Here is a 26942-nt window from a genome sequence, read left to right as displayed (position 1 = left end):
CCACACCTCTAGGGTACGATTTAGAGTTCGCTATGCCTAGAGGAGAGAGATGTGTTGTAGATTGTGTGTACCCAGGATGTCCAGTGATAGTAGAGGGTGTAGTTATGCCCGCGGACCTTATTCCGTTAGATATTGTCGATTTTGATGTGATTTTGGGCAATGATTGGTTGCACTTCTATCGTGCCAAAATTGATTGTTACGGGAAAGTAGTTACTTTTCACCGTCCTGGATTACCTGAGGTTACTTTTGTGGGTGAGCAGAGTGGGGTAAGACATGGTGTTATTTCGGCTTTGCGAGCGAAGAAGTTGTTGTCTAAAGGTTGTCAGGGGTATCTAGCTCATGTGGTGCTAGAGGAGGCCGTTCCTAGCAGAATTGAGGATGTGAGAGTGGTTAGACACTTCCCTGATGTTTTTCCTGAAGATTTACCTGGTTTACCCCCAGATCGAGATGTGGATTTCACTATTGAGTTGCTTCCAGGTACTAATCCTATTTCATTAACTCCTTATCGAATGGCTCCTGCTGAGTTAAGGGAATTGAAAGTGCAATTACAGGAATTAGTGGATAAGGGATTCATTCAGCCTAGTATTTCACCTTGGGGCGCTCCAGTGTTGTTTGTGAGAAAGAAAGATGGGACTTTGAGGCTGTGTATCGACTACAGACAATTGAATCGGGTGACGATTAAAAACCGTTATCCATTGCCTCGTATCGACGATTTGTTTGATCAGCTGAGAGGTGCTTGTGTATTTTCTAAGATAGACTTGAGGTCTGGGTACTATCAGCTGAAGATTAGTAGGGATGATGTTCCTAAGACGGCGTTCAGGACTCGTTACGGTCATTACGAGTTTCTGGTTATGCCATTTGGGTTGACGAATGCACCAGCAGCTTTTATGGATTTAATGAACCGGGTATTTCAGCCTTACCTGGATAGATTTGTCATTGTCTTCATTGACGATATTCTGGTGTATTCTAAGTCCAAAGCGGAACATGTCCGACATCTTACTTTGGTGTTGAAAAGGTTGAGAGAACACCAATTGTATGCTAAGTTTAGTAAGTGCCAGTTCTGGTTAGATCAAGTCGCGTTTTTGGGGCACATCATTTCTGCTCAAGGTATTCTGGTTGATCCTCAGAAGGTTGCAGCTGTGGAGAGTTGGGAGCAACCACGAACCGTCACTGAGGTGAGAAGTTTCATTGGTTTGGCGGGATATTATCGGAGATTCGTTAAGGATTTTTCGGTAATTGCTTTGCCACTGACGAGGTTAACAAGGAAAGATGTTAAGTTTGAGTGGAATGATAAGTGTGAGCAAAGTTTCCAGCAGTTGAAGCATTGTCTTACTAATGCACCTGTTTTGGCACTTCCAGACGATAGTGGTGATTTCGAGGTTTATAGCGATGCTTCCTTGAATGGTCTGGGATGTGTATTGATGCAGCATGGTAGGGTGATTGCTTATGCTTCGCGGCAGTTGAAAACCCATGAAATGAATTACCCTACACATGATTTGGAGTTGGCTGCTATTATCTTTGCATTGAAGTTGTGGAGACACTATCTTTATGGAGAAAAGTGTAGGATCTTCACAGATCACAAGAGTCTTCAGTATCTCTTTACCCAGAAGGAACTTAATCTTCGTCAACGGAGGTGGTTGGAGTTGCTCAGCGATTACGATTGCACGATTGATTATCACCCTGGTCGTGCGAACGTAGTAGCCGATGCACTTAGCAGGAAGTCACATGGCCGTATCAATGCGTTGTACGCTAGTCGTATTCCTCTTTTGGTGGACTTGCGTGCTACGGGAGTAAGGTTAGAAGCAGAAGATCGAGAAGTGGCATTACTTGCTAATTTTCAAGTTAGGCCAATCTTAGTTGATCGGGTACTTGAAGCTCAGGTAGCTGATGAACAGATTCAAGAACTAATTCAAGCTCGAGGTCAAGGAAGGAGGCGAGATCTCAGAGTTCGTGATTCTGATGGCATGTTGATGTTAGAGGGTAGAATGTTCGTGCCTAGTAATGTGGACTTGAAGAAGGAAATTCTTGATGAAGCACATATCTCGGCTTATGCCATGCACCCAGGGGCAACCAAAATGTATCATACCATTCGACCATTTTACTATTGGCCGGGTATGAAAAGGGAGATAGCTGAGTATGTGAGCAGTTGTGCTGTTTGTCAGCAGGTTAAAGCAGAAAGAAAGAAGCCGTTTGGATTGTTACAGCCGCTTCCCGTTCCAGAGTGGAAGTGGGAAAATATCACTATGGATTTTGTGTACAAGTTGCCGCGTACACATAATGGCTTTGATGGCATTTGGGTGATCGTTGATCGGCTCACTAAGTCGGCACATTTCATTCCAGTAAGAGAGAAGTATTCTTTGAGCCGGTTAGCGGAATTGTTTATCTCAAAGGTTGTGAAGTACCATGGTGTCCCTGTAAGTATTGTCTCGGATCGTGATCCACGATTCACATCAAAGTTTTGGGTAGCCTTTCAGGAAGCTTTGGGTACGAGACTACTTTACAGTACGGCATATCATCCACAAACGGACGGACAGTCTGAGAGAACTATTCAGACCTTGGAAGATATGCTGCGAGCATCAGTGTTACAGTTCAGTGATGCTTGGCACCAGCGATTAGATTTAATGGAATTTGCTTACAACAACAGTTTCCATTCGAGCATTGGCATGGCGCCATTTGAAGCTTTGTATGGTAGATCTTGTCGCACTCCGTTATGTTGGTCGGAGGTTGGCGAAAGAGTCTTGGTAGGTCCGGAGATTGTCGAGGAGACTACTCAAAATGTTCAGGTAATTAGGTCTAACCTGAAAGCAGCTCAGGACAGGCAGAAAAGTTTAGCAGATCGACATGCTACGGACAGAACGTATGAGGTCGGAGATTGGGTATTTCTAAAGCTTTCACCGTGGAGAGGTGTTGTGCGGTTTGGAAAGAAAGGGAAGTTGAGTCCCAGGTATATCGGACCGTACATAGTCACAGAAAAAGTTGGTGAGGTAGCTTATAGGTTGGAGTTGCCTCCGGAGTTGGCTAAAGTGCATAACGTTTTTCACGTGTCTATGCTCCGACATTACGTTGCTGATCCATTGCATGTGATACCTCCTCAACCGTTAGAGATAAATCCAGATTTGACGTACGACGAGGAACCGTTAACGATCTTAGATTGGAAAGAAAAGGTTCTGAGGAACAAGACGGTGAATTTGGTGAAAGTTTTGTGGAGGAGTCACTCGGTTGAAGAAGCTACATGGGAGACAGAAGAACGAATGAGGGATTTGTATCCTAGATTATTCTTTGACTATTAGGGGTGTATTGAGGTTGTTTTGAATTTCGGGACGAAATTCTATTAAGGAGGGTAGGTTGTAACATTCCGTCCCGAAACTAACGAGACGTACATTTAAAATGACAATTTTACCCTAATTTGTTTGTGTACGTTAAGTGTTGTGTAGTGTGGTGTTGTAGGACCACACACACACTCACACCTCACCCTCACTTTCCCGGGATTCCCTCCCTCATTCCCTCACTCTTTGTCTCTCTGTCTCTGTCTCAGTCTCTCTCTCTCTCTCCCCGAATCCATCTTCTTCTTCTTCCTTCAACACACACGGCCACACATACAAACATACTCAAACCTGCACCAATTAAGAAACCAAGACCACCCTCGTGCTCGTGAGGTTGTGAGGAGCACAACCATACCAATTCCAGGTAAGAATTCGAACGTTTTCACGTCGTTTCAACAATGGCCGAATTTTACACTGTTCATGCAAACCTAAACTAGCTTGTTTTTGGAATTTCTAAGCTTGTAGTTGTGCTTGTGAGGTCCCAAGGAGCCTCGGAGTAGTTCGTTGGGTGAATTTGGACGTCGGGATCGTCCTGTACGAAGTTGGCCGATTCTTGAAGTTGAAGACAGGTATGATCTAGCAATTTTTAGGCCTTAAAACTAGTCTAACGTGATTCTACTAGTCCTAAGCTTCATTTTGGTATAAAGAACGTGAAAAATGGTTGAAAAACGAAGGAGAAAACTTAGTTTGAAAATTACCCAGTTTTCCGGCGCCGTCGCCGGCGCCGGCGTCTCGCCGGAGAAGAAAGAAGAATATTCCGTTAAGTCTAACGGAATATTCCTAACGGCAGTGACAGAATCCGGTTAGATTTGACGGAATATTCCGTCAGTTAACGGAATATTCCTGACGGCGTCAACTGACGCCGTCAGTGTGCAGTGCACGTGGGCCGCGCGTGGGGGCGCGTAGGTCCGTGCGTGTTCAGGCGCGTGGGGGCGCGTGCGTGGTCCAAAATTTTTTCTAAAAATATGGGCGTGATCCTGAGGTTGTGTAGGTCACGTTGGTATATTCATTTGTCCATTTTGAGCAATGTATGAGAAGTTATTACGAGAAGTTGCTTAGGTGCTTTTAAATTAATGTTTTCGTAACTTTGTCGCGTATAGGTGATTCGTTTTCCGAGGACGAGCGTACGCACTCGAGGCAGGGGGGCTACGACCCTTCTAATTATCAGTGAGTGGGCTTTTGTTTTCCGTATATACCTATATACATATTAATTCCCAGAAATTAAATAGAAAAGGTTATATGTTTTATGCCATGCATCATTTGAATATTGTTTACGCATCATCACGTGCGTTGGTAGTTGGCATACATATATAAATGTGTATTTGGTGCTGTGGACGCACAGGTAAGTGCCAGGTAAGCGGTATTCATGTGGTTATGCATTCCTGTTTATTATGCAATAGTAGTTTGAAATGCTTAGAGAGCTCATAATCTGCACCCCCGGTGTTAGTGCTCCCGCCCAGGGCCAGGGCACAGTCCTTCACGTGATGTTCACCAGCACCACACGCTCGCCTTGGATCCAAGTTAGGTGCAAGCCTTGTCGTACAGACCACATTAGGTGGTTCCGACTCGTAGGTGACCCGCGATTATTCGCACAGTCTTCACGTGATCGTAGCACTAGAGCGTATATATTACACCCAGTCTTGTCGTACAGACCACGTTAGGTGGTTCCGACTCGTGTGCAGATTCAGATATTGAGTTGAGATTGAAGCTCTATATGCAGCCGTACAGGTCACGTTAGGTGACTCCCGGCTGCCAGATTATATGTTATTGATGTGAATTATGCTTGAACAATTACATTTGATTATGAGATTCTGTTGTGGCATATTCTCAAGCATGAATGGCATATTGTGAGCATGAATGGCATATGTGGAGCATTATTGACATACCTATACATACGTATATATGTTCATTTTCTGGGAAGTATACAGGTTTTACGGCGAGGGGTTAGAATGTATTTTTGTTAAAGAGTTTTAAAAGAGCTTTGTTTTTGCCCACTCACGCTTTTGTTTTTGCGCCCCTCCAGGTTCTAGTGGTCTAGCAAGTTCGGTGGTCTATCCCAGAGGGCGTCCCGGCATTTCTGACAGACACTCACCATTGTAGGGTCACCTTCGGGTGTACATATGTCGTAACTTTCCTTTTTCGACTGCTGTAGACTTGCTCTGAATTGTGTCTCACATACACTAGTACTTTGTATGCTATTAGGTTTTTAATTATTCGTACTTTTATATTACTATACCTTTAGCTTCCGCACGCGCACATGGCTACGTCACCTTCGCGTGACGGCCAGCATGCCCTGATCTCGGTCGGGGTGTGTCATTGCTGGCTTTGAATTCATATTTGATTTTGCCTACCATTACCATTAGTATGCATTATTAGCATAGATTTTTGCCATAAAAACTTCTTCATGTGAATTCGCATACTTCTTTTCTTATTCGCACAAATTAGGTGGGTTAGTGGTTCCGGTGGCAGAGAGGCAGAGATGAGGAGAGGGTGTGGTGGTGGTGGGCAGGGGAGATAGATATTGAGTATTGAGAGGTGGTGGTGGATGGGTTGCGAGTTGGGGGTGAGTGGGCGGGGCGCACGCTGGGACTTCAGCGGTCGCCGTGAATGTGGTGTTGCAATTAAAGATTGGATAAATTAAAAAATGTATAAAAAAAATATTAAAGGTTATTTTAGGGATAATAAGGAGTCAAAAATTAATATTTTAATTTTTTTAACATTTTAAAGTTTGTGGAATTATATTGTAGGTGAAAAAAATAAAATAATGAAGTGGGTTTAGCAGCTCTCTTATCTTTTTATACCCAATAGGTAGCTTAACTTTTTAAGAAAACTAATAAAAAAACTTGAAAACTTTGAGTTTTAATTATAACGACAAAATAAAGGGTAGAGTGAATAATATCATAATTGACTTTTTAGTGTAAGAATGTGATTTTTCGTTAAAGTGAACAGTATGAGTTTTTCGTTAAAACTCCCTAACTTTTTTCGCGCAAGCTTCCTAAAATCATAGATAAAACTCACTTGACCGGACCGGCAACCACCCATCATGGCAGCTAATGGCAGGGACGAAACATAGAAGAAGGCTATATGGGCTGTAAAATTCACTCTTATCTTCAATTTTGCTATATTTTTAAAACGTTTAAAATATTTGGGAAGGTAAATTCAGCCGAACCAATATTGAATTCCTGACTCGTCCCTGGCTAATGGGTCTAAATTTTCAAATCTTGGTGAGCAACCTCCGGGATAAGTCACTCTGGGTTCCAAATCCATGGTGGCTGGAACTTGATTTCATTCTCCAGCATTGATTCTTTGTTCTACAACCCTGATATATAAAACCTAGAGATTTTGAGGTGCATGTACAAGTGTAAATTAATTAAGCCCAATTGAGTGTCCATTTGATTTCTTGTTTCGTTGAGACAAAGAATGGAAGGAGCAGATGGAGAGAGTGGATATGCTGCCGGCCATTCAACGGCGCTCGGAAAGAAGGGGATTAAGCTGCTGTCGTATGTATAATGTGATAGAGGCTTTTGAGTTAGGTGCGTATAAAATTTTCCCAATGCTAAAAGCCAAAGTGCTAAAGACGTACAGAAACAGATACAAAATTAACTAAACTCAACTTTCCTCTTGATAAAAAAATAAAACTCTTGACTTTCCTTGCACAAGAAGTGCCAGCATACATGAGAAAACAAAAAACACTGGTAAACTAAGAGTTGTACTCTACTTGAATCCAGTGTTTTTTTAAAATAGTCCTACCAAACAAGTTCTTAAGGTCTAAATCATAGAGAGGAAATCTGCACAGACTACTGTAGGTAGAAATAACCACCTTTCAAGAGTAATGTTATTCATACTATGTTTTTATACCACATTTCTATATCACTTTAGGTGGTATCTGATGTGGACAGCCACATCATTTGAAAAATTTCCAAAACCTAAGGAAGGGAAAGAGAAAGACTCTTCGTATATCACAATCATCATTTAATTAACTAGTTTTTCTTAATTATTAGTTTATTAAATAATGAACTAAATTTAAAAATCTGATTAATTCAAATGGTGTGGTTATTCACATCAAATACCACCTAAGGTAGTATGAAAATGTGATACAAAAACACGGTATGAATAGCATTACTCTTCCTGGTCTGTCAAGACTTTGAACAAATCGATTGATGTAACTGATGAAATTAAGGTTCCACCATAAAATCAATTGGCGATATAGGGAGTAGCTCAAGACCATATAAGTACATAGCAAACCTTGTCCCTTGCTAATGTGGGACAACTCTCAACACGTCCCCACACGTGTGGCCGATTTTTAAGCCTACACGTGGACAACAACTGGGTGATGTGGAGCGCACGTGACCGTTTGATTTCACACAAGAACAACCCACTCTGATATCATGATGAAATTGAGGTTCCACTGTAAACCAATTGTGGGAACATGATCATAGATGACGCATCTGTCAACTTGTGGGAAGTGCATAGACCAATGGCAAAGCCTCCACATTCATAGATATTGAGCTGGACGCCTAGGGCAAATTCACTATTATCGTGATCATGTACTTCAAATGGGATGAGTTTATAGAGTTCACCCGGCATTGGATTTTGGAGAAAATCACAAAGTCGGCAGTTGGGTACTTGAGCTTCAAGGTAGGGTATACCCTCGTCGTTGCAGTCTACAAAATGGTTGTCGATTTTGACTCGCCCGGCTAGTGGGTAGAAAAGGGTTAACACCTCAGATAAGGACTTCTTTAGGTGTTTGGATATTTCAGCCACCGCGGGGGGTTGGGTCTCGCCATTGAATTCATAGAAGAGGACCAAAGACGCATAAATTGGGGGACTTATTTGATCAATAAAGGAGAGCTGGTAATGACGGAAGATGCTTCGGGGTTGGAGAAGATGGTTTGATAATCTCCTTGGAGGAGATTACTTCTACTTGAATGTTCATTATCTTTAGCTAATTGGTTGTGTGCTTCTCACTTCGCTGAGTCATCGAATATATACAAACGACACAATTGAGTGAAAGAGAAGCATTTTTGTTCGTTTTATTAGCACATTGTCTTTCTGATTTCTAAATCAATTGAATTGGTCAATTAAGTTATAACAGCTGGACAAAGCACATAATAAGTTCACCAATATTGCCCACCATTAAAAGAACGAGGATTCTCTCCGGATTCTTTTTGTAGGAATCTCAAAGATCCTTTAATTTTATCTGTTCATCATATATCGTGATGTCAGTTTTTCTTAAGTACAATTTATATTCAATTTTAAATAAAAAATTTACAATAATTTCTGATCACACGATGTACAATGAACAGACGTGATTGGAGGATTCTCGAAATATTGGGTGATGATTTGTAATATGGGCAAAATGCTAAAAGTATGAATATTTATAAATAGAGTAAATTACATTTTACACCATCAAGTTTCAGTGCAATTGCAACCTCATACAACACTTTTAAAACATTTTACTTTCATACATTTACTTAACATTTATTGTAATTTCATACACCCGATAGTTAAACCGATAATTTGACTGTTAAGTGATGATGTGGCAATTATAAGGTTACATATTTTTGCTGATGTGGCAGTCAACTGGTCAATAAATTATAAAATAAAGATTTAATTATTTAAATAAAAACAAAATAAAATAAATAAATAACAAAGAGAAGATTGCTGGTGCTGGCTGGACTCAACACACTCGACGGCGAGACCATCCTAGCTCCTATTCAAGGTCCGACCCGACCTCATCTTCCCTCCACAACCCAACCCCAACTCGCCGCTAGACTTTCCAGAGCCATTATGGTTTAGGCTGTAAGTTCTAATGAGAGTTGAACGCTTGATTATCTTTAGTTTGGAGACGTGAGGATATAAGAGATTGGAATTAACTAAGGTTGTAAGCTGATAAGGATTTTGTATAATAGGGGTCTCAACAAAAACAGTCACGATAGTGTTGAAACACTTATAATGGATGTGCATAATAGGTTTTGTCGGTGATAAGGTTAGATTGATTAAGATTGCATAATGGGAAGAGTCCTTATCAATCATCATCATATACGGTATAAAAGCAAGGGTCCCTGCGCTCACTCAATCACGCAAACAAAAGAATACTCAGATCCCATTCATTGAGCGATTGCATCCAGTTGAGGAGAGCTGCAGAAGATACCTAGTTTCCAAGAGATGTCTTCTTCAGGTTAGTGGTTACTTTTGGTACTGTGATTATTCTATTCCGCTGACTTTATTTATATTAATCTTACATTTGGTATCAGAGCTTTCACATACCAATTAACCCTAAGAAGAAAGCATCAAGAATTGTTTTGTGTTGCAGATTAAAGAACTTATATATATATATTGTACAGAGAAGGATGTTTGTGAACATATGACAGCTAAAGTTATCTGTGTTGACGAAGGTGTTATCAATACCAATATATATACATCAATAATGGCACTAGGATTCGAAACATTGACACTGATCATCTAAAGAAGTTCAATTGTTTATGTCTTGGATTCGAAGTGGCATAACACTTCATATATCAACGTGTGAATCCAGTCAGTTTACAAATCATAAAGGTTTTTATTCATGACTACAGAAAACTCATACATTGGATATGAAGGTGGTATGATTAAGAGAATTACTCGCATACTTCTCAATATAAAATTGTTGAGTTTGTGAAATAAAGATGGGGATTAAAGATTAATACTTTCATTCTATATGAATACAGCCATGAACCCAAGTTCCATGAATCTCAACACAGTTGAACCTTTCACCAGTGTCAACTATAAGAAGTGGAAACAAGATTTGGAGATGCTTTTGGGTGTCATGGATATGGATTTGGCACTAAGAACTGAAGAACCACCAACGCCAAATGAAGGATGCACTTCGAGCCAAAGATCCAAGCATGAAAAATGGGAGAAATCAAACAGAATATGCCTCATGATAATCAAAAGGTCCATGACTGATGTAGTTCGTGGAGGCTTCCCAGAGGCAATTAATGCAAAGGAATTCATGAAATCAATTGAAGAGAAGCACAAAGAATCTGAAAAAACAGAAACTGGGAACTTGATGAACTTGCTGACAACTATCAGATATGATGGTGAAGGGAGTGTCCGTGAATACATTCTCATGGTTATGGACATTGCTGGGAAGCTTAGAATACTCGAGGTACCTATTTCTGAAACTTTTTTGGTCCATGTCATCATGAATTCCTTGCCTAGTTCTTATACTTAGTTGAAGGTATCCTATAATGCACTGCAAGCAAAGTGGGATGTCAATGAATTAATATCTATATGTGTCGGTGAGGAAGTGAGGATTAAGAAGGAAAGGGCTGAAAAGGAAAAGGGTGAGTCGGTGAATTTTGTTCAAGGTTATGCAAAGAATACCAATAACAACAACTCGGATACTGCCAAAAGGAATTCTGCCAGAAACATTCCTCCCTCTAAAAAGACCTTCAAAGTTACTAACTCATCAATTTTTAAGTGTTATTTTTGCAAAAGGACAGGCCATATGAAGACAAATTGTCCTAAGTACAAGTCATGGCTTGCCAAACAAGAGGCAAAGAAAGGTAAAAATAATTTTTCAAATGTTTTTGCTTGTTTTGAGTCGAATTTGATTGATACACCTAACAGTGCTTGGTGGCTTGATTCTGGCTCTTTTATTCACGTTACAAATTCATTGCAGGACTTCATAACAAAGAGAACACCAAATAAGGATGAAGTCAAGGTTTCAGTTGGCAATGGAAGAAGAGTTGAAGTCAAGGCACTAGGGACTGTTAGATTAAAATTAGATTTTGGTTTTTGCTTGGAGCTAGAAAATGTGGTCTATGTACCTTCCATGAGAAGGAAATTGGTTTCCGTTTCTAAGTTAGTATTATTGGGATTTTATTTTACTTTAAATAATATTGGCTTCAATGTTTTTTATAAATCTTCTCATATTGGCACTGGATTTCTATGTGATGGTATGTTTAAATTCAAAACCAATTTGATTGAAAGTGTCTTTAATGTTGAAAAAGAAGTCAAAAATTCGAAAAATTCTTCAAATCTTTGGCATAGGAGGCTCGGCCACATATCAAAACAAAGAATGGAACTTTTGGTTAAAAATAACATCTTGCCTCCATTGAATTTCAATGATTTTGATTTTTGCATTGAATGTGTTAAGGGGAAATTGGTTAATAAACGTAAAGAGGGTTCAACTAGGAGTAAGCAGCTCCTAGAAATAATCCATACAGACATATGTGGTCCATTCCCTACACAAACAATCGAAGGAAATAAATATTTTATTACTTTCATTGACGATTATTCTAGATATTGCTACATATATTTGATCCCAAAAAAATCAAAAGCCTTGGAAGTGTTTAAAATTTATAATATTGAAGTTGAAAATCAATTGGAAAAGAAAATTAAAATTGTAAGGTCTGATAGAGATGGAGAATATTATGGCAGATATACACAAAATGGCAGGCATCCAGGACCATTTGCCTTGTATTTACAAGACAATGGAATAGTGGCTCAATACACCACCCCAGGCACACCCGAGCAAAATGGAATTGCAGAGAGAAGGAATAGAACCCTAATGGATATGGTAAGAAGCATGATTTGTAGGGTTCACTTGCCTAAATATTTATGGGGAGATGCAGTAAAAACTGCAAATTATTTGTTGAATAGAGTGCCTTCAAAAGCAGTTGAAAACACTCCATTTGAATTATGGACTGGCAGGAGACCGAGCTTGAATCATTTACACGTCTGGGGATGTAAAGCAGAAGCCAAAATTTACAACCCTAGTAGTGTTAAACTTGATCCCAAGACAACTAGTTGTTACTTTATTGGTTATGCCGAGAGATCAAAAGGGTTTAGATTCTACTATTCTAGCAATCAAGGTCCTAAAATTGTTGAGACACAGAAAGCAATATTTATGGAGCATAATCTGGACGTTGATTCTGGGACAAATGATAATGATTTTGTGTTTGAAGAGGAAAGAGACACTGACACTACTATAGAACATCCAAAGACTTCTTATCTTAAGGCACCAACAATGGCAAGTGAAATTTCAAGTCGCATGCATAATGACACGGAGGCAATTGAATTTCCAATGCACATGCATGATGACACAAATGAGGTTGAAGGGAACATGAATTCTGAGCAAGGAAATAATGTGGGAGCCACACCACCGATTAATAATGATGTTAATATCAATGGTGTCAATGAGCCTATGGACACCAAAGCACTAGACATGCAAACATAGCAAGGGCAAGACGGTGGCATAGTTGAAAATCAACCGGTGGTCCTGAGGAAACTAACTAGGGTAAGGAAATCAACCGCCTTAGAAGATTTTGTGTACATGACTGAAGCAGCAACCAACGACATTGATTGGTCAGAATTTGATGATCCCAAAAGTTTTAAAGAAGCCGTCTCAAGTATAAATGCTACCAAATGGATAGAAGCAATGGAAAGTGAACTGGGATCGATGAAAAATAACGAAGTCTGGGAGCTTGTAGAGAAAACAGAAGACATGAAGCTAATAGGCTGCAAATGGGTATTCAAGACCAAAAGAGATTCGAAGGGAAACGTAGAGAGGCACAAAGTGAGACTTGTAGTAAAAGGGTTTACTCAGAGAGAGGGAATGGATTATAAAGAGACCTTCAGTCCTGTTTCAACAAAAGATGCATTTAGAGTTATTATGGCTATCGTTGCACATTTTGATCTAATCTTGCACCAAATGGACGTCAAGACGACATTCTTAAATGGTGACTTGGAAGAATGCATCTACATGAAGCAACCAGAGGGATTTGTAGAAGAAGGGAATGAAAATTCAGTTTGTAGATTGAAAAAGTCAATATATGGGTTAAAACAAGCATCGAGACAATGATATCTCAAATTTCATAGAGTTGTTAAAGAGAATGGCTTTGTTGAGAATCCTTTGGATAACTGCATATACTTGAGGATCAGTGGGAGTAGCTTCATAATATTGGTCCTTTATGTGGATGACATACTACTTGCAACAAACACAGCTAGCTTATTGGATGAAACCAAGAAATTGCTGCAACAAAACTTTGAAATGAAAGATCTTGGAGAAGCTTCGTATGTTCTTGGTATTGAAATTACAAGAGATAGGAAGAATGGATTGTTGGGGTTATCACAAAAGGGCTACATCGACAAGGTTTTAAAAAGGTTCAACATGGCTTCTTGTGGCACTACTGAAATGCCAATTTCAAAGGGTGACAAATTAAGCAAAGAGCAGTGTCCTAAGAGTGAGTTGGAAAGAAGAAACATGGAAGGCAAACCATATGCCTCTCTTGTTGGAAGCTTGATGTATGCACAAGTGTGCACAAGACCTGATCTTGCTTTCACCATCTGTGTTCTTGGGAGGTTTCAATCAGACGCAGGGGAGGCTTACTGGAATGTAGCCAAGAGGGTATTGAGGTACCTTCAAAGAACCAAGGAACATATGCTTATTTACAGGAAAACTGATGAGCTTGTGTTAGAAGGGTATAGTGATTCAGATTTTGCCGGATGTCCAGATGACCTTAAGTCTACTTCGGGTTATGTTTTCACTATGGCATGTGGTGTAGTTTCGTGGAGAAGTGTGAAGCAGGCAACAGTGGCAAGATCTACCATGGTGGCTGAATATCTCACATGTTGTGAAACTGTCAATCAAGCTATATGGTTGAAATTTTTCATTGCAGGACTTATTGTAGTGGATTCTATTTCGAGACCAATTCAAATTTATTGTGATAATGATGCAGCTATTTTCTTCAGCAAGAACAATAAAAGATCGTCTGCAACAAGGAATTTAGATATCAAATATTTGATTGCTCGAGAGAAAGTAATGGCAGGTTTGGTGAAGATTGATTACTTGGAGACCGGTTCTATGATTGCAGATCCTTTAAACAAAGCAGTTCCAGTTGTGGTTTTCAAGAAGCATGTTGCAAAGATGGGTCTGTTAGCTAGTTTTGATGATGTTAATTAGTGGGAGCAAGTAAATTTTCGAACGTGTTTTGTTATCAGTCACTAGTTCACATGACTGGTAATTATGAGTAAGTATTAATAAAGTTTTCTTCATTGATAAGGTTTCCCCATTACTGAAGTCTTAAAGCTATGAGGTTGTTTCAAAGTTTTCCCTCTAGATGCACAACTTTAGTTATGACAATATGTGTATATTTTATTATGCATAATGGTTTTGACAATATTATGATTGTCAATAGGACAAACAACCAAAGGTTTCAATATGAAACATTAAGATGAATTGATCTATCGATTCTTAAGGGGACCAAGTGCAGGATGTGACAAACTATACATCTACAGACACATTTTACACAAATTTTTCATCTTGTGGGAGTTCAATGTGTGTGTTAGTTTTGTGAATGTAATTATGGGGATATTGTTCGACAAATTGAACATGTTACCATTTAGTTCTTCATGAATACTAATTAATGACCTGAACTTGTATTCGTGATTCAAGTTGGTGCTGATCTCGTGGCCATTTAAGAATAGCTTCACATAAGGCCAGCTACCGTTGAATTAAGTGTTAGCTCTAGTGGGAGAATGTAAGTTCTAATGAGAGCTGAACACTTGATTATCTTTAGTTTGGAGACGTGAGGATATAAGAGATTGGAATTAACTAAGGTTGTAAGTTGATAAGGATTTTGTATAATAGGGGTCTCAGCAAAAATAGTCACGATAGTGTTGAAACACTTATAATGGATGTGCATAATAGGTTTTGTCGATGATAAGGTTAGATTGATTAGGATTGCATAATGGGAAGAGTCCTTATCAATCATCATTGTATACGTTATAAAAGCAAGGGTCCCTGCGCTCACTCAATCACGCAAACAAAAGAATACTCAGATCCCATTCATTGAGCGATTGCATCCAGTTGAGGAGAGCTGCAGAAGATCCCTAGTTTCCAAGAGATGTCTTCTTCAGGTTAGTGGTTAGTTTTGGTACTGTGATTATTCTATTCCACTGACTTTATTTATATCAATCTTACACAGGCCTCCACAATGTTCTTCGACTCTGACATCAATCTTTGGGCTCCGTCTCTGGGTCGTCATTAGAATCATCGTCGGTTCTCTGATAGTCCTGACCCTCTTCTTCCTCTCCTTCTGCCTCACCTCCCGCCACTGCTCCCTGGCCTAGAAGGCCCAGCCCAAGCCATCTGGTTCTGCCAGACCACATCCACCACTGCGAGGTCCGATTCCTCCCCGAGTTCTTCGATTCTTGCTCGAACTCGACAGTGGAGCAGGTCGCCATGACTTACAACAATTTTTCCCATTGGACCCCTGTACGAATCTGAAGCCGACGATGTGAATCTTGGTGAGATGGCAGCATCGTCGCCGTTAAATCTGACGAAGAATAATAAGGGATTGTGATGGATAGAGTGGATGAGAGGGTGCTTGTATGTGGCGTGCGAGATAAGAGAGCAGAGGAAAGCCTGGGTGTTGGGCGTTGGGTTCATCCTGCATTTCTACATATTTTGGGATTACGGAAGTGAGGATTTTAAGAGTGGGATTTGGGAAGCAGATGATATTTGCATCTGGGTTTTGCTAAAGAGCTTTCAAGGGAGGTGAGAGTCAGAAATTGGGTGTGTGGGACTTGTTCAGAAATGGAAATTTCATGGTGCTAAATGCCAGAGGGATTGTGGGGTTTGGAACTGGGAGGGATTTGAAGGTGTTTCCATGGATAGAAAAAATTAAAAACCTACTAATTCTCTCTTCCTCAACTCTCACTCTCCTTCCCACCTGTATTCTCTCTCCCTTTCTAAGCTTTCACGCTGCAAAAGCAGCCAAGACGCAGCATCGTAACGACACTGTTGTCCTCAGACCACCAACGTCCCAAAAACTGACATTCCTATAATCCTCTCTTCGTACCCAGTCCAAATCTCTACCTTATTTCATCAAATTCGAAGTTGATATGTTCGAATTTCACATCTAAGCCGCGAAAGTTCGTGGTTTTCTGCCAAACCTGCATTGTGGTGGAGCTTTTGCGGCATGTGCATGCTGCAACATGACGATGAAGACCTCGATTTTGATCCATACATACTGTCCAACTCTGACGATGAAAACCAACTACTTGAATCCGAAGAACCGGAACTAGAATTCATCAGGAACTCGTTCTGGTGACTGTATTATTAAGGCTAGTATTGTAAAAGACAAAAATTAGAAGATATTTTCTGTTATAGTTAGTTTTTCATTAATTGTAATTAGTTAGATGTGCTGTCATTGTCAAAGGATTTATTTGTTATATATAACCAGGAATCCTTTAACAAGGCCTGTATAGAACCATCAGTTGTAAATTCCTCTGTCTAACGACCTTCACCTCCCGATCATAACTGCTTCCGCACCGCCTCTCTCCGCCGATTCTCCCCCAAATCCTAACCTTAACCGTTATCAATGGCAGCATCTCCATCTCCTTCCTCTGAAACTGCATCTCCAATTCATCTCTCTCAGGCCACATCTCCGCCGACTTCATCCATTACAATCCAGAACATTGGTTCAATGGTGCCGATTAAACTCACCACCACCAACTATCTCACCTGGAGCGCTCTCTTTGCTCCGATCTTCAGGCGGTACAATCTCATCGGCATAATCGACGGATCTAAAGTGGCTCCACCATGAAATTTTGCCGAACATGATTGGACTTCTCGGCAGTGGGTTCAACGATGGAACGATAAACTGAGTCGAGGAGGGTGAGCTCTCTCTATTATGTCAGCTGGGTCTAGAGAGAGAATTGAGACGATTAATGAAGGAGAATTTGAAGAAAAAGAGTCGACCTTTGGTCTGATTTTGCTCTCTCATGATGGTGATTATCATTGTGTCTGTGTGTGTAAGGATTAAAGAAGAAGAAAAATCGGCCACCAAATTTCTTGTTTTCATGCTGGGTTTGAAGAAATCAAAGTTGAATTCAAACGGGTCGTAAAAACCAGAGCAAATTGAGGGGTTGAGGCTAGGGTAGCAATCAAAGTGAAAAGGGGGTTTGAGCTGCGGGGATCAGCGGCATGCAGAGAGGGTTGCGTGGTGTGAGGGGAGAGAGAGAGAGAGAGAGAGAGAGAGAGAGAGAGAGAGAGAGAGAGAGAGAGAGAGAGAGAGAGAGAGAGAGAGAGAGAGAGAGAGAGAGAGAGAGACGAGAGAGAGAGAGAGAGAGAGAGAGTTTTTTTTTAATTAATATTTAATTAATTTCTCTTGGATAAGGGAGTGGCTCTGCACCTGCTACATCATTATTTAATGATCAAATTGATGAATTTTTTTTATAGAAATCTTACATTACAACGAATTCGTAAATTGATGTATGACATTATATTGCTTGAAAGATGAGGTATGAGTTTGTTATATGATTCAAAGTTGATGTGGTAAAACGTAAATTATCCAATAAATAAGGAAAACACTAAGGTGACTATTTTTCAAACCATATATTTGTAAATCACGTGATATGGCAGTTGATAGTTGAATTTTTTATTTTTATTGATTTAAATCATCAATTGCCACATATGTAGTCTACAAAATAAGATCTAAAAAGATGGTCACCTCATTTTACCTCCCACTTTTTTTAAAATTTTTAATGTCTGTGTGTGTTAACGCATGGTCCTTTTTCGACCCTCAACACAATATAAGCAGGGGAAAAGACCACGAAGGCCTATTAAAAATCAAGGCCCAAAGAAGAATAGGAAGTTTAAGGCCTAGTGGAATCAAAATGAAGCACGTTCGAGCGCTAAAGCGGACCACTCACCAGCCAGGTCTGATCTGAGCAACACAAATTACTTTCCGACCACCAAAGACATGTGGGAAGACTGACAACCTTATGGCACGAGGCTATACAAGCATGCCTACTCAAACACCAATCAGGTTACATGTCAACCCCCAATCAAAAGCAGAAGCCTAGGACGAGACATAAAGGTGGCCGAACCCTTGTTGGGGACTCGGGAGTGACTTTGTTGACTAATTAAGGCCGAGAAGGTTGCTTGACAAACATTGATCTAAAAACACGTGCAATTCTGACTAAGCAAACCTCACTTCAAAGCCAAATATCGACTGATGGTTAAAAACATTGTCAGCACATTGGTCGATGCAAGCGATGCATTAAATGCTAAAAAAGTAAGATTAGACGAGCCCAAAGCTTTCAAGGTTCATGAAGGGTCTATATAAAGGGGTGAGAACCTCTTGTAAGAGGATCAAACAACTGAAGGAGATAGAATTCTAGTCTATAGCTAAGCGCTATTTGTAATCTTTGAAATTGATATAACCCAAGAAATACAGTTAATGTAGCCCATTTTTTAAGATAAACCACTTAAATCCTGAGTCCATTCATTTTAGTTTCAATTCCAAACCCAAGGGCTAATTATTTCAATTTATTAACCTGTAAATTTTGAGCATTAACAGTGTGCTCTTCTTCAGGACCTACTTAGGCGTTAGTCGAACTGATTACACCCCTATATATAATTTTCAATTACTTAAATGAATAATAAACAAAAGATTCGGAAGTAATAAGGTAATGAAAATCACAAACGGGCAAATCACACATGGGAGAACCGATCCAACAATAATTTTTTATATCAAACGTGCAATTCATGGAATCAAATATAAGATCTACCATAAGATAACATTAGATTGTACATAGTGCCAATGGTAAATTTTTTATATATCCTTTTTTTTTTTAGTAGATCGATATTTTTACACTAAAGAGATGAGGAGTTCGGCACAGTCACACAATGGGCAGCCTAATTTGGTATCAAATTCATCATCTACGAGATTAGTACCTAAAACATCTCACTTACTTCTAAATAAAGAAAAATACTACTACTAGAATGTAGTAATAAAAAAAATATTAAGGGAGAGGATAATTGAATTTCAGACTTCAGTATAAAAATATATGCGGTTAATCAGTTGAGCTGCGACCTTTGCAACCGTTCATGGCTTAGCACAAACTCTCTACCATAATATCACTTTACTCTTTTCCCCATATTAAAACACTGTAATGATTTTTAGGCCATCTTTACCGTTGGTATAAGTTTTAATCTAATGGATGGGCCATAATTGATGGAGAGTAATATATGGTTTTATTAAATCGTCGTTACAATTATGGATAGTAAGTTAAGGAATAATTTCATAGAGTAACATTAGTTTTAGATGCAAGAGTCACGTTTAACTGTCCAGTTGTATGATTAATTCCAAACCTCATGATTAACCGCCCCAGTCCCACCACAGCATCTTGTTCTACAGTAAGTTTGTTTTGTTAAAATGAGGTCCATTATGTAGTGTGTCGCCATCGTAGCAGCTTAGAGCCATAACGTTTCCAACAATTTTTATATGCTTATTGTATAATTTTCTCTATACTAGTCGTCTAGCTAACGAATATTATAAGCTCCACAATTCTCTTTGCTTTTATAATTATTTTGTTCGTGTCGGTGCTACTAGTATCACGTTTATTTTTCTCCACTTAGACCATCTCTAATCATTGTGCCAAAATAAGTCCTGGAGATAAAATATATCTCTGGGCTAAATTCCCCCCAAGATTTAAACCAGTTAAATTATTCTTGACCTACCAAACAGTCATATTCAAACAATTTTTTGTTTTTTACTTATAATTTAACGGCTATGACTAAATAAGATCAAATCTAATAGTAAAAAAGAGATTTGAGGGCTCAAAATTAAATCTATCGTTTAAGAAAATTATTTAAATCAAATTTAACTTAGGACTTTATAAATACCTAGTATTTGTATGATTTTTAATTACTTATCAGAGAAAAGCAGTTTATGGGTTATGACTTAAAATTTTATGGCTTAAATTTTTAAGCTTTATCCCAAGGGTTGGAGATTGTCTTATAAATAGGAAGTCTTAATTAAGTTCAATTTGTGGATGGCGAGTTCAATACAATATTATTATAATTATCTAATTTCTAAGGTCTGACATCCTAATCACGTGTCAATGCGGACCACAAACACAAAAAACACCAAATATCGCACCCCGCCTGATTTTGAGGCCCACCACTTCTTCCACCTAGCCCCACTCTCTCTCACACACCACCCCATCGGAGTATTTGATCTTTGAACTTGTTATAATGTAGAACAATAGTCTTTTTGGCCAACTCTATTAGAACTTTCATCCAAAATAAAGAGTAAACAGACAAAAATTGGATAGAAGTTCAAATGTACAAATAATGTGGAGCAATGATTTTTGTGACTGTTGTGAAAAAACTGCGCGTATCAAAGCGAGGGACATCGTTGGTGAGTGGGAAGAGTGGCGGAAACAAAATCCGGGCTGTCTATTTTGGCTTCATCTTTTTCTCCCTGGCAAATGGCAGCCCAGGTTTTGGTGAACATGAGCATAGGATAACCCATCCGCCAACTTGTGAGAACTGCATAGACCAATGGCAAAGCCTCCACAGTCATATATATTGAGCTGGAAGCCTGGGGAAAATTCATAACTTTCATGACCACGTATATCAAATGGGACGACTTTATAAAGTTCACCAGGCTTTGGATTTTGGAGAAAATCACAAAGTCGTCAGTTGGTTACTAGAGCTTCGAAGGTAGGGTATACCCTCGCCATTGCAGTCTGTCGAACGTGGATAATCTATATTAGGTGACGAATAGTACATGTAACCGTTAGACTTGATACATGAGATAACTTACTTTGATACCATGAGGAAGTTGAGATTGCACTATAAAACTAATTGTCAAGTAGTCTAATTTACTTATAAGCTCATACAAGATCTATTATTTCATCCATGTGAGATTTATCCATAAAAATGTCTAAATTGGTGCAGTAAATATGTTGTTTAATCAGGAAAAAAATTTGAAGGAATATTATATATATATATATGAGGATCTTCTATGAATTCTGCTACGGTACTACCATACATATCAAAATTTATTTTAACAATTACATATAGAAATTATACAAAAATATCATAAATTCGCAAAAGCATATGGGTGCAGCCATATCTCGATAAATATTTTCAACAGTATAACTATGAATCTTCTATAAACGTGGTCAAATGTCAATGGAGAGAATACACCAAGTATGTTTTGATTAATTTCCTCGCTAAATTCTTTACACCATTTTTCAGTATTAACAGAAAACGCATTTTCATTGAAGAGCTTGTCTTAACTAAATTTCAGCTAGAAAAAAAGAAAAAAGAAAAAAAAATCCAATAGGAGATGAACTTGCTAAATTGCATGTGTAAGAAGACCTATATTGAGAGTTTGACAACACAATTTAGAATTTAGAATTACATGGTTGCATTCCTAATTATACAGAGGCTTCCACTCTCCCACTCTTGCTGGGCTAGCAAGTGTTAAGTTGGGGACAAAATGAAGAAGAGTTTGACAAAACAATTTACAACTTATAATTACATGGTTATGTTTCTAATTACATTGAGACCTTTTAAGATCAAACCTCACTCCTGTTGGGCTAGCAAATGGTTAAGTTAGAAACAGTATCAATATTGAACTATTGAACAGTATATCAGTGTTGGCTCTTCTTTTGAAACTCGACAGTATGACCCATAAGAGTATGATTGTGAAACCAGAGATGGAACCTCACCATTAGGTTTTACAATATCATCCAAATTTATTTTGATTTAAATTCATAGTCCATCCACATAATTCCATTCATTTTCCGACAATAACTCCAAACTATGAACATAGCCTTAGAAAGTTGTGGGAAAGTATTCTTAAAAACAAACAACACTTCTGGAAATTTTTAAAGAGCAGACTTGAGTGCTAAGTTATCATGTTGTAATAATACACTTGGATTCATTAATGCAAAAGCAAGAAGCTCCTGATTCCTTTCAAAAGCAGCCATGTCTTCCTCACTCAAAGTCACCCAAGCCTCTATGCCATCATCCTTTCTTGTGCTCACCAAATAGGCAACATTAGTGCTTGAAGCAGCAGGGACATTACTCAGCCAGATTGGCTTTCCCCACCCAAAATTTACCTCGTACAGTAACTTATAATTACCCAAATCTGTTCCCACATAGAAATTTATAGTATCATCTCTTTTGACAAAGTTATTATGTACCTCTGTGACAGACTCGCGAATCGCCTGATCCTTTCCAGGTCCTTTAGCGTAATTGTTGCTCAATTCTTCGATTCCTTTCCTTAGCTGAGCTACCAAGCCTTGCAGCTCCAACTCATTCTCGTCTGTCTGTGCCGCATAGTATCCCATGAGGTTTCCTATGGAGTCATCTGACAGGGGGGGCACGACACTTTTGCGAATATCCACGGATTGAGACAACACAGATAGCTTAGGAGGCGGCTGCAGCGAGTTTGATGATCTTGACGCAGCAACCGCACATCTCCAAATGAGGGCCGTGACAGCTTCGGCCTGCGTAGGTTGATCCACGATCGTACTGGCTGCTTTAGTCCTAAGAGCAGAAATCTTCGATGCATTGAACACAAACCTCTTTGCGACACAATTCTCTCTCTTTGCATCTACTGGTGAGGACTGGTGGAATGATGAGGAATAATCGATTGGTGGAAATCGAAATGATGCAGTGAAATCTGGAAGGAGAGCTTGACTGAATCCAAGAGCAGTTGCTGACCAGGACATAATGAATGTGCTCAATGAGGCTGCATCAGCCAACTTATGTGACATACGCATACCAATTGCCAATCCACCGCAACCGAAAACGTTGGCCTGAACTAGAAGCAGAGCTCCCTTGCTAGCTTCAGGGGACTCGGTCGCTACTGGAAGGAGCTGTCTCAATGTCCCAGCATCAGGTTGTGATAGGAACGTAGAGAGCAGACCATTGACTTTAGCTTCAACATAGTCAACTCCATAATCATTGCAATCAACGGAGATGTTATCTTTCATTCTTCCGGCAAGCGGGTAGAAGCGAACTAGGGTTTCGGACAGCGATTTCTTGAGGATCCGGAGGGAGCTTTGGGGGGTTGTACTGTCATTTCTGGGGTAAAAGAGGACCAAGGATTCATAAGCAGCAGGACTAAGTTGATTCAAAAGGGAAAGCTTGAAGTTTCTAAGATATTGAGGGGTTGGAGAGGATGGTTTTAGGGTTTCTCTCTTGATCATCTCAAACTCCATGATCTCCGTGGAGTATTTGTGGATCAGAATTCACAAGAATCACAACAAACTAGACTTTGGAATTGGGTGGAAATGACATGCATTTTTCTCAGACATAAATAATTGTTAAATAGGAGAATTACTCGTCAATTTTACCACGAAATGAAAAGAAAACTAAAAAGTAGGTGGCACGAAGAGCTGTTAAAATAGACTCCGGTGAGGCAACTGGGTTCAAAGAATTCAACTGGGGGCCGTTGGCCCAGAGGTGGCGCAGAAAGTCAAAAACTCATTCTAGAGGGGGCAAAGGTAGGTGTGTCTATAAAAAGGGTTTTCTTATTAATACCCACATTTTATTGACTACGTCTCATAAAAAATTTAATAATAAATAACTCATGTATCTTAATATAAATTGACTATTTAAGCCCTAAATAGTACATTACGTAAGTTCTTTTAACAGCAAAACCTAATAATAATTCAAGAACATGTTGAGATCGATTTTTCTTGTTTTTGAGTTGCAGTCTAAGAGTTCAAATTTGAAAACATTTTCTGCAAATTATGATATCACTTTTTTAAAGATAATTTTCTTAAGCTGGGGGTGTAATCGCAATCGCTACAAGAAACCCATGAGATTTTTCGTAAGGGAAATATATTGATGTCGATTTAATTATGAATCAGAAACTGATTCCATTTGGCAGTTAAGAATGTCTGGAAAAGAGAGTATCATTTCTCATTTTTTCGGTTGAAAGGAGAGACTTCAAGAAGAGAAAAGCTAGCTGAAGTTTGAAATCCCAGAGCAAAATAGGATAAAAATGTAAGAGGTTAAGTTAGAGACTGGAGCAAGAACCAAACAAAAACAACTAAATTATATAGATAGCAATACACTAGAAGCTAGGCACATTTTATTTCCTGGAATTCGACAAACAGAAGCAAGTCTTTCCAACACTGGATAAATCTCCCAACAAGGCAGCAACAACCTTTATTATTTCCTTGTGGGGTGTAAGGGTAGTGTAGGAAATTACGTGGATGGATTAAGATCATTTTTAATTTAAAAAGTAAATGTAGAGCGTTTTCAGTACGTGAGGTGTGGTCAACAAAATTTAGAGTGTTAATAAAAACAACTCTTATAAAAATAGGAGTAATAATAGGAAAACCAAAATTTTAAATTAAATTTTGCAAACTAAATTAAGTAATCGTTGATAATTAAATTATTACTCAGGTGTTGAATAAGGTGTTTATTTTCTATTAGTGATATTGACAAATCATTTTATTTGTAAATTTAATTTAAAATTTTAGTTTAAAATTTTGATTTTCTCATATTATTTTAAAAATAAACAGCCATAGAATCTGACAAAATTAGGATTTTATGAGCTGTCAGAGGACAATATTTAATTGAAGAAAACGAAACCAAGTTTGAAATAATACTTTTTTAAAAAATTTTATAATAATCCAAGTTTGGATATTTCTGCGGTTCACGATGGACAAAACGACAAAATTATGTAGTTTTCATTACCAGTTGGTTTGACATCTGTCAGACTGATTTAGATCAATTATTTAGATTATATGTGCAAATTAAGTTGGTTTGACATCTGTCAGAATGATTTAGATCAATTATTTAGATTATATTTGCAAATTAAATTGGTTTGACATCTGTCAGAATGATTTAGATCAATTATTTAGATTATATTTGCAAATTAAGTGAAGTGTCATCAGTAATAAATGAAGTAGAATTGTCTCTCATCTTATTCCCATTCCCTTTCCTCTCCTTCTTTCACATATTGTTTTTTTTTTTTTTTTCGTCTTATTGTCTCTATAAAAAAATTAATATAAAATGTTGACGTGGCTAAACCATAACATTTCAAATAAGAGAGAAGGGAAGAGAATAGAGATTAGAAGGAGAGAGAATCCTCCTCCATAATAAATAAACACGTTTAACAAATTTAATAATAATCTAACACACATGCCATATGACTTTATAAACTTTAATTTAAATAAATGGAATTGTTATTAGCACTCCAAAAATCTTATTTTGCACTCCAAACTCTCTATAATTAGAAAGAAAAATACATTGGTGAGAAGTGTAGAATGAGATTTTTGGAGTGCTAATAACAGTTTCCTAAATAAATGAGCACTCTTAAATTACCTATTTAGAAAATGATAAATGTTAAGGAGACTCTCAAAAGTGGAACTCTCTATCACCTTATGTTTGGCACACTGTTTTATAATTTTGGCACAAAAATTGACATTAAACTGTGAATTGACAGAGAATTTATAAAAAGTCTCATTGTGAGGCTAAACCCACCCCATTAGTGCAGATAATATCGTTTGTTAAAAAAAAACATCCTACTTTTAAAAAGTCTCTTTAACATTTCTTTTACAAAATATGAAGGGTTGCGAGCCTAAATCGATCAGAATCTCAAAAAGATTGAAGAACTATATTCTGTACTAGACGATTTTTATTTTTTATTTTTAACAAATGATATTATCTACACTAAAGGAGTGGGGAGTGGGTTAGGCCTCACAATGTACTAGCAATAATGTGGTTCAAATTCACCTTTAGTAAGAATCGAATCTAAGACCTCTCACTTACAAGTACAGAAAGAATAACATTGTCATAGTACTAAGTGGCACCAAACGATTTTGTATTAAATTTGAACTGAAACCGAAGTCATTATTAGGCTTCAATCCATTTAAACAAGGCTGGCCCTAAGGGTAGCCGAAGTAGGCGGCCGCCTAGGGGCCCCCACTTTGGAGGGACCTCAAAAAAAAAAAAAAAAAAAAAAATATATATATATATATATATATATATTATATACACGTACATATAAATTTTACAATTCAAATTTAATAAAAATATCAAAAAATAAAATCCTAGGCAACTGAAAAAGAATTGGTTGAAAAATTAGATTATGGTTAATTAGTACATTTGGTCTAAAAACGCAAGACGTGTAATATTTAAGTGATGTTTGTATATCTTTTTTCTTTTAATATTAATTTTTAATGATATTTTATTTAGAAATAGACATTTTCATATATTTAGCTTTTTATACATATCAATGTACAAAGGTTCAGGAGGTGGGGGTCAGAGAACTATAAGATCCCACTTCGAAGGCTCGCCTAGAATTCTAAATTCTCATGGCCGGCCCTACATTTAAATTTAATTTGCAGACATACACACACAAACACATAAGGTTTAGAAACATAGTTCGTTACATTAAAACTTGGAGGCGTGACTAAAATGAACAAGTACCTGTTCATTAAAATTATTTGAACAATGAACAAGTACCTAATTCAGAAAAATTATATGTTCCCCTATATAGAAGGAAAATTTCTCTTCGAAACAAATTAACCAAAATCATAATTTTCCTTTCTCCAGACAAATACTAAACCATTTAAAAAATAATAATTAGTTTCTAGACAATTTTGAGGATCCTTTTCACCTCCTTGGTTTCACTTACACAGTTATAAATGAAAACATGCCCCTAATGTGATTTACGGTTCAAAATTTTTGTGTCGATTACAAATTTGAAAGTGACAAACGATCGGGAGAATCAGAGAAGAAGCGAGCGACCGGTTGGAGGTGGCAACCGACTGGTCAGAGATGGGCAGAAAAAATTGCTG

At 38.2% G+C, this 26942-nt stretch overlaps 1 protein-coding gene across 1 annotated transcript; it reads right to left on the bottom strand.

Moving 5' to 3' along the window:
* Positions 1–21862: 21862 nt before the first annotated feature.
* Positions 21863–23398, bottom strand: LOC103951983 (salutaridinol 7-O-acetyltransferase-like). Its single transcript, XM_009363494.3, has one exon. The coding sequence runs from the start codon at positions 23343–23345 to the stop codon at positions 22005–22007; it is 1341 nt and encodes a 446-aa protein (XP_009361769.2). The 5' UTR covers positions 23346–23398; the 3' UTR covers positions 21863–22004.
* Positions 23399–26942: the final 3544 nt, after the last annotated feature.

This window comes from the organism of the source record quoted next, unplaced genomic scaffold (genome assembly GCF_019419815.1).
Source record: "Pyrus x bretschneideri cultivar Hongxiangsu unplaced genomic scaffold, Pyrus_bretschneideri_v1 Contig50, whole genome shotgun sequence".
NCBI lineage: Eukaryota > Viridiplantae > Streptophyta > Magnoliopsida > Rosales > Rosaceae > Pyrus > Pyrus x bretschneideri.
The sequence above is the reverse complement of the archived record's forward strand: the minus strand, read 5'-3'. Positions and strand labels throughout refer to the sequence as shown.

Excerpts from the sequence above, each read along its gene's own strand:
- LOC103951983 (XM_009363494.3), bottom strand. The coding sequence starts at position 23,345 with ATGGAGTTTGAGATGATCAAGAGAGAAACCCTAAAACCATCCTCTCCA.